General features: G+C 38.6%; 1 protein-coding gene across 3 annotated transcripts in view; it reads right to left on the bottom strand.

The window, feature by feature from the left end:
- Positions 1 to 13,800, bottom strand: part of rerea (arginine-glutamic acid dipeptide (RE) repeats a) — a 619,674-nt gene that overhangs the window by 284,394 nt on the left and 321,480 nt on the right. For all 3 annotated transcript variants that reach the window (XM_059952295.1, XM_059952297.1, XM_059952298.1), the window contains exons 5-6: positions 5,071 to 5,167; positions 4,849 to 4,953 (exon numbers count right to left, since the gene is read on the bottom strand). In XM_059952295.1, coding sequence (XP_059808278.1) covers positions 4,849 to 4,953; positions 5,071 to 5,167 — 202 coding nt within the window. The remainder of the gene's footprint in view (positions 1 to 4,848; positions 4,954 to 5,070; positions 5,168 to 13,800) is intronic.

Here is a 13,800-nt window from a genome sequence, read left to right as displayed (position 1 = left end):
CTCATTAAATGTATAAAACATGTCTGCATCAGTGTTATCTTGTATTTCCATACAATGTTACATTAGGCTGTTACACATCTATTGTCAGAGAAGTACTTGCATAAATAGGTAAACCACCTTCATACGAGCAAGAACAGAAAACAGAGCAAAGTGAGTATACTTATTTATTCAGTAAGTTATGGGACAAAGTATTTGATGAGTACATTTTTAACTCTTCTGGCGTCAGTTTCGTTGCCGTCTGCTCTGAAATTGTTAGGTTGCTTTCAAGAAATCAATGAAATAGCGCACTGCCGTCTGACAGCGTTTTCAGAAGTCTTTTGTTACCTCGTCCACACTGATCCGGCCAATCCAGGGTTTTCAAAAATAAACTCTTTGGAGAGTGTTTCTGAAAAGCTCCGGTTCTGGGGGACAAAAACGCTGTTTTAGTGTAGACGAAGGGTAAAAACAAAGAGAAAAAGCTTCGGTCACGGATTTATCTGGTGTAGCGTGGATGTAGCCTGAATGGGCAGAGGAAATGCTGCAGATTGTCATTAAATAGTCCATAAAATGCTATAAGTGGCTGAAGATTTGAAAAATTCTACTCTTTACAGCGCCAGCCTGTAATCCCCACCACTGCCTGTAAGGAGTTTGTACGTTCTCAACACAACCATGTGGATTTCCTCTGGATGCTCTAGTTTTCTCCCACATTCCAAAGGTGGTCAATTTAGGTTTGTGGGCATGCTATATTGGCACAAAAGTGTGGCAACATTTGTAGGCTGCCCCCAGCACATCCTTGACATAAATGGCGCATTTCACTGTATGTTTCAATGTACATGCCACAAATAAAGCAATACAAAGCATGCAGACATGGTCAAGAGGTCCAGTTGCTGGTCAGACCAAGCATTAGAACAGAGAAGAAATAGATCAGAAGAAATGTGATCAACATAACTCTGACCACAGAATATTTGTTGATGCCAGATGAGCAAGTTCGAGTATCGCAAAATCTGCTCATCTCCTGAGATTTTCACGCACAACTGTGTCTAGCGTTCACAGAGAATGGTGCGATAAACAAAAAACCTGCAGTGAAGGGCAGCGTTGTTGGCGAAAAAGACCAGTGAATGACAGCGTTTGGTCAGAGAATAGCCAGACTGGTTCGAGTTGACAGGAAGGTAACTCAAATTACTACACATTACAATTGTGTGCAGAAGAGCATCACTGAATACACAACACATCAAACCTTGAAGTGGGTGGCCTACATGAGCAGAAGACCACAAACGCGCTCTATTAGGTATAGAATGCTATATAAAAAAGGAACAGCCAAGAATATGAAATTTAAGAAATGTTAATTTTGATTAAGGAGAAACAGGGAGGTAAACAAGGCGGGTTTCCAATGCATATTTCATATGCCTTTCAGAAGATAATTTACAGCTAAGTACTTCTAGGGACAACACAGTAGCACAGGGTTTAGTGCAACACTTTATGAAACGAGAATTCAATTCCCATCGCTGTCATAAGGAGTTTGTATGTTCTTTCCACGACTGCATGGGTTTCCTTCAGGTTCTCTGGTTTCCTCCCACATTCCAAAGTCACACAAGTTAAAATGAGTGAGTTGTGAGTTATGTTGGCAGCGGAAGCGTTGTGACACCTGTGAACCATCCAACACAATCCTTGATGATCTCCTTTGATACAAATGGCGTATTTCATTGTACGTTTAAATGTGCATACAACAAAGTGTCATCTCTGCTGCATTATAGGATCCAGTACAAATCTCTTTCAATAAAGAGATTATATATGATGGACTACACAACTAATAATGATTTGCACACATGAAACCTTTGAGAAATAGTGTACTTACTTCATTTCACACTACCACATCAGGATCAGATGAGGTATGAAGGATGCTGTCAGAAAGCAAACTTTGTAACAAGATGAAACTAATAAAGAATTACTTGAAGGAAATCTATATAGGTATATATAGATTTATATAAAGGCATATATAGATTTATAGAGGTGTATATATAAAGACAGCTATATAGGACCCTGGTCAGACCCCACTTGGAGTTCTGTGCTCAGTTCTGGTCGCCTCAATCTTGGAAGGATGTGGAAACCATAGAAAGGGTGCAGAGAAGATTTACAAGAATATTGCCTGGATTGGGGAGCATGCCTTATGAGAACAGGTTGAGTGAACTCAGCCTTTTTTCCTTGGAGTGACAAAGGATGAGAGGTGACCTGATAGAGGTGTATAAGATGATGAGGGGCATTGATGATGTGGATAGTCAGAGGCTTTTTCCCAGGGCTGGAATGGCTGACAAGAGAAGGCACAGTTTTAAGGTGCTTGGAAGTAGGTACAGAGGAGATGTTAGGGTAAGTTTTTTTTTTAAACGCAGAGAGCAGTGAGTGCATGGAATGGGCTGCCAGCGACGGTGGTGGAGGTGGATACTATAGGATCTTATAAGGGACTCCTGGACAATTACACGGAGCTCAGAAAAATAGAGGGCTATGGGTAACCCGAGGTAATTTCTAAGGTAAGGACATATCCCGCACAGATTTGTGGGCCAAAGGGCCTGTATTGTGCTGTAAGTTTTCTATGTTTCTATGTATGTTTCTATGTTTTCTAAATCAGATTTAACTCCATCGTGAGTGAAACTATTTTTTTACATTGTTTTATCTGGCAAAACAATTGAAAATAGACTCTTCCATCTGACAGTTTCTCTATCGTACATCATAGACTGATTCTCTAATGTAAATAGTCTATCGTTTTTTTGAAGTACAGATTAAGAGAGATTTGGGCAATTTAGATCGGTTTTCAAATTCAAAGTTTTTAAATTAGTTGTTTATTAAAGTTATTTACAGAATGTTTGAAATTTACCAGACACTTCAAGAAGTAAGATATTTATTAAGCTGCAATACTCATTACAATAAGGTGAGTGATGTTAACGGCTTAATCCAGGGGAAGAGTTTTCACAAATTATTTACAATGTACATTTATAGTCAGAGCAGAAAGCCGTTTTGAGCCATCGAAAAGAAAATTGCTTTATATATCTAATTTGGCCCTTTGGTTATTTTTATATATTGGTTCTAATACATTATTGGAAGGTAACATATGAAACCATGAACGTTAATTGGTTATTTGGTGTTGCGACAACTGCACATTCAATTTCAGCAAGACCAATGAATTGTTTGTAGACTTCAGGAAGGAGAATTCAAGGGAACACATTTAACATTCCTCACTAAGGGGATCACTGAAGGGAAGTGTAAGCAGATTCAAGTTCCTGGGTGTCAGCGTCTCAGAGGACCTACCCTGGACCCGAACACATAGAAGCAATAACAATAACCATTGGCACTATTTCATTAGGAGTTTGAGGAGATTTGATATGTCACCAAAGACTCCTGTAAATTTCTACAGATGTACAGTGGAGAGTATTCTGATTGGTTACATCATAGCCTGGTACAGTGTCCAAACAACAGGATCTTAAGAGGCTGCAGAAGGTTATGGACTCAGCCAATTTCATCAGAGGCAGAATCCTCCCTGCCATTTATTTATTTTTGTAATTTACTGTAATTGTTATGTCTTATACTGTACTGCTGCTGCAGAACAACAGTTTTCATAACATAGGTCAAGGATAATAAACCAGGTTTTGATTCTGCATCAATATGCATGATATGCAGTACAGAGGATATTGCCAATTGTTCTCAACTTGGTGATCCATACGTGTCACTACTTCATATTGTGTTCAAGATGGTGATTAAAATTCTGACATTCAAAATCATACACTAATGTTTTCCCACTATTTAAGTTTCATATTTCAACCTTAAAACATGACGGAAGCATTATTAGTAACACTACATAGATTGAGAAAATTCAAAACAAGAACATTTTTATACTAACCAGATCACTGTACAAAAAACACAAAAAATTGTAAAATGCAAATCGTTTTAAATAGGGCCAAGTTAACTGTGTGTAGTACATAGACACAAATATAATGGAGTACTAATTTAATTCTCCATTTCTAGCAATGCCGATCTCCTCTCCATTTGCGAGCAGTAGCCTTGAACATAAAGGAGGGTACACTTTCTCTCAGGATGTTCACAGGTCAGTGTGATGCTGGAGTGAAGTTATTCATATATTCAGTGAGGGCAAGAGACAAAGGAAGAAAGGAAATAAAAAGAGGATACAGATTCTTGAGAAATTGATAACAGTAAATCCAATCATTATTAATTTGCTACAGCACTAAGCAGGGAATTTTAATGTGCAACTTTTAAAATAACTATTCCATTGATTTCATAGTTACTCCATCAGTTTAGCTTACTACTCGATGTCCTTTGCGATGTCTCTCACATTTTCATTGGCTTTGTCAAGGAATCAGGCAGAACCTGTCTCTATATTTGAAACAATGATGTTTTGCACAGTTGTTCATCACTTCTGTCAAAATGAGAATTACTCCTTAAATAAAAACAGAAAACTCTGGAAATACTCAGCTTGTTTTTATCTGTTTATTTTGTAGATTTTTTCCACTGAGGTTGGGTGAGACCAGAACTGGAAGTCATAGGTTAAGGGTGAAAGGTAAAATATTTAAGGGAAACATGATGGGGAACTTCTAGACTCAGAGGGTGGTGAGAGTGTGGAACGAGCTGCCAGCGAAAGTGGTGTATGTAGGTTAGATTTCAAAAATTATGAGAAGCTTGGATAAGTATATAATGGGAGGGGTATGGAGAACTATGGTCTAGTGCAGGTTGATGGGGCTAGGCAGAAAGAGAATGGCACCAACTAGATGGGCTAAGGGGCTGTTTCTGTGTTTAGTGTTCTACAACTCTGTAGCTATTTCCAATATCTGCAGTCTTTTTGATTTTTGAATATCACTTCCTTACCTTGTCTCTGGGTTGTAGCCTAAGATATAAAAGAATTGGTCTGGTCGTGGCTTGAACTCTCTCGCAGCAAAAATGTCAGAAAAGTGAATAATATTGCATTTCCCTCTGTAAGGAAAATAAAAGTTACAATTGACATTGTCCTGACAATATTATAAAACTAATTAATATTTCAAATTTGTTGCTTTATTCAAATAAACCATCATACTAATTACTCAAACTTGCCTGAGTGCTGCAGCATGATAGGTGTCGACATAATCCGAAATGAAGAGCTCCCGACTTCTAATTACTGGGTCTGTGATCACAAGCTCACGGCCAGAATCTATAGGAAATGTAATTATGTATGTAAATAATTTTTACAAGTATTTATTTAAAATTCAGATGTAGGATAAATGTTAGAAAATGCTAATATAATTGAATACTTGTAATAAACAGTTCCCCAAAGGGAAGTTTTATGAGAGAAGAAAATACACTGAAAACAACAGGCCTTGACAAATGAGAGAGAAAAATATCATAAAACAAAGCCTGACTCAGAGTGACCTAGAGGTGGCAGCTCTGCATTTGGAAGAGAGTTGTGGAGAAATGTATCCAGCAATATAATTTATAATCCCTTATCATCAAAACCTTTTGCAATTTTCACCAGTTTCTTCATTTTATAATATCAAAATTATTTTGCAGTAACTATTGAAGCTACTATTCTATTTATTAAATGTTACATTTTTGAGGTACAGTGCAGAATCAGCCCTTCTGGCCCCTCGAGCTGTGCTGGCCAGCAACCGCCGATTTAACCCTAGCCTAATCACAGGTCTAGTCACAATCACCAATTAACCTATCAACTGGTGCATCTTTGGACCGTGGGAGGAAACCCACTCAGTCATGGGGAGAACATACAAGATCCTTACAGACACAGGCGAGAATTGAACCTAGGTAACTTGTGTGTGAGTGGCATCCGTTAGTCTCGCGAGACCATGGATCTGTGCCCTCTCCAGAATGCAGGCCTGGGCAAGGTTGTATGGAAGACTGGCAGTTGCCCATGCAGCGTGTCTCCCTTCTCCATGCCACTGATGTTGTCCAAGGGAAGGGAAAAGGCCGATACAGCTTGGCACCAGGGTCATCACTGGTGGTAACTGGTACTGTACTAATCACTGCTACTACTGCAAAGAAATGAAACACCTAATCAAATCCTGCATGTTGATACTCTCAGGTTGGAGGAGCAACAACTCATATTATGTCGAGGCAGCCTCCAACCTGATGGCATGAACATTGATTTCTCAAACTTCAGGTACTTTTTGCTCCTCTTCCTTCTTTCTTTTTCCTTTCCTTTCCCAATTCCAACTCACTTCTTGCCCCTTCTCTTCTCTCACCTGGCCATCACCTCCTTCTCATCCTTTCCCATGGTCCACTTTCCTCTCCAATCAGATTCCTTCATCAGCACTTTACCTCGTCTACTGAACCCTTTCCAGCTTCTTACTTCACCCCCTCTCCCCCACCCACCTACCTTCCTTCTTATCTGGTTTCACCTATCACCTCCTAGTCTGTACTCTTCCCCTCCCACCACCTTCTTATTCTGGCTTAATCCCCCCTTTCTTTACAGCCTTGAGAGGGTCTTAGTATGAAACATCGAATGTTTATTCCCCTCCATAGATTCTACCTGACTTGTTGAGTTCCTCCAGAATTTTGTGTGTGGTGCTCTGGATTTTCAGTACTTGGTATTTACATTCAAGTATTAGTTAGGTGCTAACTAATGTCTATTTAACCTAATATTCAAACTTCTTTATTTAATATCACGAAATTCACTAATTGGCTTTTTTAATTAGTTGAAAAGCAGATGATCTATCAAACAGAGGCAGAATAATTCCAGCTGATTGCATGTCCACCTGCATTATTACTTCTGGATAGTTTGACACACAGAGAAATTTCTCCCTACAAAGGAATTCCAAACTTGCATCAACATTTCCAGTTTATACAGACAATCTAATATTGCAATCCCAAGACAAGTCCTTAAATATACTGTACCACCACCTCAAAATTGTTAAGTTGAGATTCCTATATTTTTCACATACATACATGTGCATCACAGTTTGAGTGTGTGTTCCCACATTTTCATCTGAGCATTGCGAGTACTGGTACAGAGAATGTAGGACCACATGAAAATCCAGCTAATATAACACAGCTTTCTCCTAAGAAACTACTGTTAGCATCTTTTTGCTGTGTTCATTATGAGGGAGAGTACAGACAGCACACATCAGTACTGTAGCATGGAGGATATCCAACTGAACTTTATTACTAACGCTGCTTGTGCAGTATGTGAACTCCTCCCGTGTGGGAGTGGCTAACTGAGTGGCATTGGAATGCCACTACCAACTACCATAACATTTTTTAAGCTACATTTTTCAGCAAGATGAATTTCATACTTGAGTTGTCAGCATTTACAATATATTCTTTAAACAATCCTTTGAAAATCTCTTTCAAAGTCGTTACATGTTTACACAAATTATCTTAAGAATTCAACTGTTTCAAGCTACTTGCCCCTTCCTTTCCAGTCCTGATAGAGGGATATCCTTTTATTCTGAGGCTCTGTCCTCTAGTTCTAGTCTCACTCTTCTGGAGACAGCCTTTCCATATCCACTCTATCTAAGGTCTTTCAATATTCGGTAGGTGCTACTGAGATTCCACCCCACCTCCCCCCATTCTTCTAAACTCCAGTGAGTACAGGCCAGAACCATCAAACACTCATCATATGTTAATCCTTTCATTCCTGGAATTATTTTCATGAACCTCTTCTGATCAGATGCTGCCTGACCTGCTGGGCTCCTCCAGCAGTTTGTGTGCTGTTACTGCTTTCAGCTCACTATTTCTACCAAAGAAAAACACTTACGTATTTAGCTGAAGACACCTGTAGTTAACATTATTTACCTTTTCCTCATTATGAGGAAGCAACTTGCAGGATTGGGTGCAGGAGCAGAGAAAACCAACTAGAATTATTTTGCTTCAGCTAATATGGATTGGTGGGTGGCAGGGTGGAGATAGGCCTCTTAGCCTGTAGGTCTGCTGGCCTGCAGGTCACCCTCGACAAGGTGTAGCACCTACTTAACACCCACCCCCTATCAGGGTCATGTGAAACCATGGAAGCAAGTAGTGGATGGTCATACAAGCATCTGGTACATATCACAAGTCCTGGTTATGTGACCATTGACATCAGGCACACATTCTCTGAAAAGTATTAATAATGGCTTGGTCACCTGTCTTGTAAAGACACTGCTCAGAAGAAGGCAATGACAAACCATTTCTGTAGAAAAAATTATCAAGAACAATCACAGTCATGGAAAGACCATAATCACCCATGTTATACAGCACAGCACATAATGAATGAATGAACATGGATTGGAAGCTATGATTAAAATTTAGATTTACTAACAAAACTATTGCAGTCTTTCAGAAGCAGCAGCAGTTCACAGGCCATTTAATACCCAATAAAAATGAACTATGGACACCTTTGATAACACATTATCAAAGTGATGAGGGCTTGTAGTGATGAGATCACACTGATTTATCTTCGGAACGAAATCTTTCAAGAAAATCTTTAAATTCAGTCAAACAGAAACAATTAATTCCAGTATTTTCTCATCTTATTTCCAGGTGTACCTTATTCATTATATTCACTCAGACTAATATTCTTTGTATATTAATACTGAAACACGTCTATTGTGTATAGGCTAATAGTAATTCTTTCAAACGCACATTATCCAGAATTCAAAATGGTTGCTCTTCCGAAGGAAGACCAGAGGACAGCATATTGTAACACACACATTACAATTCACAAATCATACCAGACACAGTTAAAATTCTCCATAATTGATTAAATGATAATTTGTGCCATAGTTCATTACTTTTCAAAACAAGTATCACCTCCTTAAATTAAAACAGAAAATGCTGGAAATAGCTGTTTTTATTCTGCTTTTATTTCCAGCATCTGTAGCTTTTATTTGATTTCAAATAGCATACACTAGTCCTCATCAAGTGGTCAGCAGTGGAAAGAGTGCTCAACGTATTGATGCAATTACAAAGAAGGCATGACAGTGACTATATTTCATTAGGAGTTTGAGGAGATTTGGTTTGTCATCAAAGACTTCAGCAAATTTCTACAGATGGAGAGCATTCTTAACTAGTCACAGCACTGCCCAACATAGAGGGGCCAATGAACAGGATTGGAAAAAGCCACAGGGTTATAAACTCAGCCCACCCCATCATGAGTAATAGCCTCCTCAGCATCAAGGACATCTTAAGAAGGCAGCACCTATCATTAAGGACCCCTACCACCCAGGATATGCTCTCTTCTCCTTACTACTATCAGGGAGGAGCTAAAATAACCTGAAGACACACACACAAATGTTTTAGGAACAGCTTCTTCCCCTCTGGCATTAGACTTTTCAACAGTCCATGAAGCCAAGAACACAACCTTACTATTTTGCTCATTATTATTTTTCTGTATATTTCATCTTGTAAACTATATTATTATTTTTCAAGTATTGCACTACACTGCTGTCATGAAACAAAAAATTTCAAGACACATGTCAGTGATAATAAACCTGATTCTGATTCTGAAATATTACCTCCTTACCTCATCTCTGGTTTGTAATCTGGAAAGGTAAAACTAACTACCGAAGTTCAAGTCCCAGTCTTTACAGAATTAAAATAGTCTTAGTTTAGATTATGAAATTGGTTCATACTGCCCAGGATAACGTACAGTGATGGAGGGGATTCACTCTCAAAATTGTGAACTTTGGGCCAATTCAACAGTGATGCCCTAAACACGTCAGTTCCGGGTGACCTTTCTCAACTCACCTGAAGGCTGGCCATGCAGAAGAGATATCACAGGGCCCTGAACATCTGGAGAAAAGCAGTCTTATAAGAGTGAGCAAAGTGAAGCAGGCACAAAATTTTCAAAAGGAAGGTTAACAAGACAGTACTTTCCCTTTACATGTTCCAACTGGTCAGTTTTTAAATCTTTAAAGAAAAATTATTAATTGAAAGAGTATGATTTAAGTCCAACTAGCAAGTGCTAACTGGCTCTTCATAAAAGCAGAAATCCTCTGAGAGTCAAAGAATGTAATGAAGCTCAAGCTGATATTCACCAATGAGATCTCTATTTATGGACCATCAGGGAGAGTTCTCTCTTTGTGCACAAAAGGTGTCTAGTCAACCCTTGCTTTGTTCACAGGGTTAAAATATACCAGGAACTGTTTTAACCAGGATGGCCACTGATCAGTCTGAACCAAATTTGCAGCAATCACTCAATTTATGCAAATCAATCAAATGCTAAGACCACACCTGTTTCTCTTCTATTTTAATGTCAGAAAACTTTCATGAACTTCATATCATGAACCCATCAACAAACAATTATGTTTCATGAATTGCAAGACATCTGACCACAAGACCTTGCTCATCACCACAAGATGATTGTGGTGACTGCTGAGAGGATCATCAGGGTCTCTCTTCCGCCCGTCCAAGATACTTAACAGCAGCGCTGCATACACAGGGCCCGTAGCATTGTAATGGATCCCCCCCCCCCCCCATCCATCCAACAATCTCTTTGATCTTCTACCATCAAGCAGGAGGACAAATACTGTTAGGATAAGAAACAGTTTCTTCCCCCAGGCCATGAAACTACTGAACTCCCTGCCACACCCAAGTCTCATTACACATGAAGCACCCAGTACCATCATACTGCTTACTTTTTGAACTTGTATCGTAAATACACCTTATGCTACATGTCAATCTTCAGGAATAGATTTAATTATTTGTTAATTTATTTGTGGTAATATTATATTACAAGTTGTGTGTGTACTGTGTTGTGCACCTTGGTCCAGAAGAACATTGTTTTGTTTGGCAGTATATGTGTGTATGGCTGAATGACTATAAACTTGAACTTGAACTTGAAATGGGGCTATGTAAAACAAACTTTCAAATGTTCCATCAAAATAACCTGCTTAATTTTACAACTACCAGAATACTGAACTACAGGACGATCACTCAAAACCTCTGGAAGAGTAAATTAACAGATGTGCTCATTAACTGATGCACCATTCTTTATTTGGTGACAACTTTAGTTGAAATTTCACTCCCATAATGATTAGATTTTCATTGTGATTTCCCCCTCCAGCCACAGTGAAACATTTTATTTCGCTCAACATTGACAAAGACAATGAAATAATGAGTTTTTCAAGAATACAGTTTTTAAGACGTGTGTGTGTGTGTGTGTGTGTGTGTGTGTGTGACAAATTTACAGATCTTTGTAGCAAATAATAATAAAACTTACAAATTAAAATTTTTCAATGAATGCATTGTGCATAAAGTCACTACTTGAAAGGGTCACTTTGTTTAATGTAACAACAATTTCAAGACCCTTAACAAAATAACGTGTGTCTTTGGTGGAGGCATTTTACTCTTGTAAAGTGAAATGTCCCACCATTACCTCCATCTGTAAGATTCAAAAACATAGCTGCTTTAATGTTTTTCGTAACTTTGGGACATCAGAGCTTAAGGTTGCTCAGGTTATTTTGAATGTGCGGAAGTTAAAAGGCAATCTCTCCTCTATTCACATCATGATGCCAGCTGCCTTTATCTAATCCCATGCCTTCAAAGGAAATTAACACACCTAAATACGTACAACTAAGGCAATTATAATTAGACCATTAACCATAAATAAACAGGCAACACAATCTGCCAAATTTCTCTCTGAATGAATTATCTAATTCTGTCATTTAGCCCAAGCCCAGGACAAAGTTTGGTATAACAATAATAATTTTAAATGACCAGACAACCTTTGAAGTAACATACAGGAAGTGCAGGTAAGTTTAAACAAAAGCAAGTGTTGTTATTGGAACATCAGTAAATAAATGAAAGATGAGGTTTAATTCATGTAATTACAGTGCCTGCAAAAAGTGTTCACTTCACCTCTCCCCCCACCCCAGGTTTTACAACATTGAATCACAGTGTATTTAATTTGGCTGTTTTTGACACTGATCAACAGAAAAGAACTCATTTGTGTCAAAGTGAAAACAGATCTCCATAAAGTGTTCTAAGTTAATTACAAATATAAAACCCATAATAATTGATTCCACAAGTATTCACCTCATTTAATATGACATACCGAATCATCACTGGTACAGCCAATTGGTTTTAGAAATCACATAATTAGTTAAATGGAGATCACCTGTGTGCAATCACAGGTTTCTGTTGATGGTAGTAAAAATACACCTGTATCTGAAGGGTCCAACTGCTGGTGAGTCAGTCTCCTGGCAAAAACTACACCACGGAGACAAAAGAACAGTTCAAGCAACTCCACGAGGTTACTGAAAAGCTTGTCAGGAGATGGATACAAGAAATTTTCCAAGTCACTGAATATCACTTGGAGTACAGTTAAGTCATCACCAAGAAATGTAAAGAATATGGCACAGCTAAAAATCTGCCTCAAGCAGGCTGTCCTCAAAAACAGAATGACTGTGCAAGAAGGGGATGAGTGACGGAGGCCATCAAGAGACCTATGACAACTCTGGAGGAGTTACAAGCTTCAGTGGCTGAGATAAGAGAGACTGTGCATACAACTGTTGCCTGGGTGCTTCACCAGTTGTAGCTTTATAGGAGAGTCGCAAAGAAATAGCCACTGCTGAAAATAACTCGCATGAGATCTCGGCTAGAGTTTGCCAGAAGGCATGCGGGAGACTCTGAAGTCAGCTGTTAGAAGGTTCTATGGTCTGATGAAACAAAAATTGAGCTTTTTGATCATCAGACAAAATGTTATATTTGGTGTAAGCCAAGCACACACATCATCAAAAACACACCATCCCTATTGTGAAGCACGGTGGTATCTGCATCATGCTGAGGGGATGCTTCACTGCAGCAGGCCCTGGAAGGTTTGTGAAGGTAAAGGGTATTTCCAGCAAGACAATGACCCCAAGCATAAAGCCAAAGCTACACAAGAATGGCTTAAAAGTTACAAAGTTCATGTCCTGGAGCAGCCAAGTGAGAGTCCAGACCTCAACTCAACCCAATTGAGGATTTGTGGCTGGACTTGAAAAAGGTGTTCATTCACGATCCCCATGCAATCTACAGAGCTTGAGCAGTTTTGTAAAGAAGAATGGGGGAAAAAATTGCAGTGTCCAGATTTGCAAAGCTGATAGAGACCTATCCACACAGGGCTGCCAAAGGCGCATCTACTAAATACTGATTTGAATGAAAGGGGTGAATACTTATGTAATCAATAATTTTGTTTTTTAAATCTGTAATTAATTTAGATCACTTTGTAGAGATCTGTTTTCACTTTGACATGAAAGAATCTTTTTCTGTTGATCAGTGTCAAAAAGCCAAATTAAATCCACTGTGATTCAATGCTGTAAAACAATAAAACATGAAAACTTCCAAGACGGGTGGGTAAATACTTCTTATAGGCATTGTATATCCAGGAAGTGGGCAATCTATTTTTCCCAATGCAAAATATCTTCTAATATTTATTGCAACACATTCACAATGCTGGAGGAACTCAGCAGGTCAGGCAGCATCTATTGGGGGATGTACAACAGTCAACATTTGGGGACGAGTCCTTTCATCATAACCACATACAACAATATTTCATAATTATGGAACTCCTGATATTACAGGATTTGAAACTTCTCCTGTGTTCCAATCTTTCATCATGGCTTCAAAATGGTTATAGAATACAGGGGTGTTTTGGTATACACATATTGAAAATAAATTGGATGAAATGGTTGACTCCAGTCTGCCAGAATACAAGTAGAAATTTGTCACAGACCAGAATTCTTTTTTAACACTAATAGCTCTAGGAGTCAAATGCATTTGTATAGTGAATGAAGTTGACCTATTCTGTATCCCAGTACCCAGTCCAGCTTGTCCACGTCACAACTAAATACATACAGATGCATGTTTTCTGAGGAT

Source organism: Hypanus sabinus, chromosome 27, assembly GCF_030144855.1.
Source record: "Hypanus sabinus isolate sHypSab1 chromosome 27, sHypSab1.hap1, whole genome shotgun sequence".
NCBI classification, from domain to species: Eukaryota; Metazoa; Chordata; class Chondrichthyes; order Myliobatiformes; family Dasyatidae; genus Hypanus; species Hypanus sabinus.
This window is presented reverse-complemented; position numbering and strand designations above follow the sequence as displayed.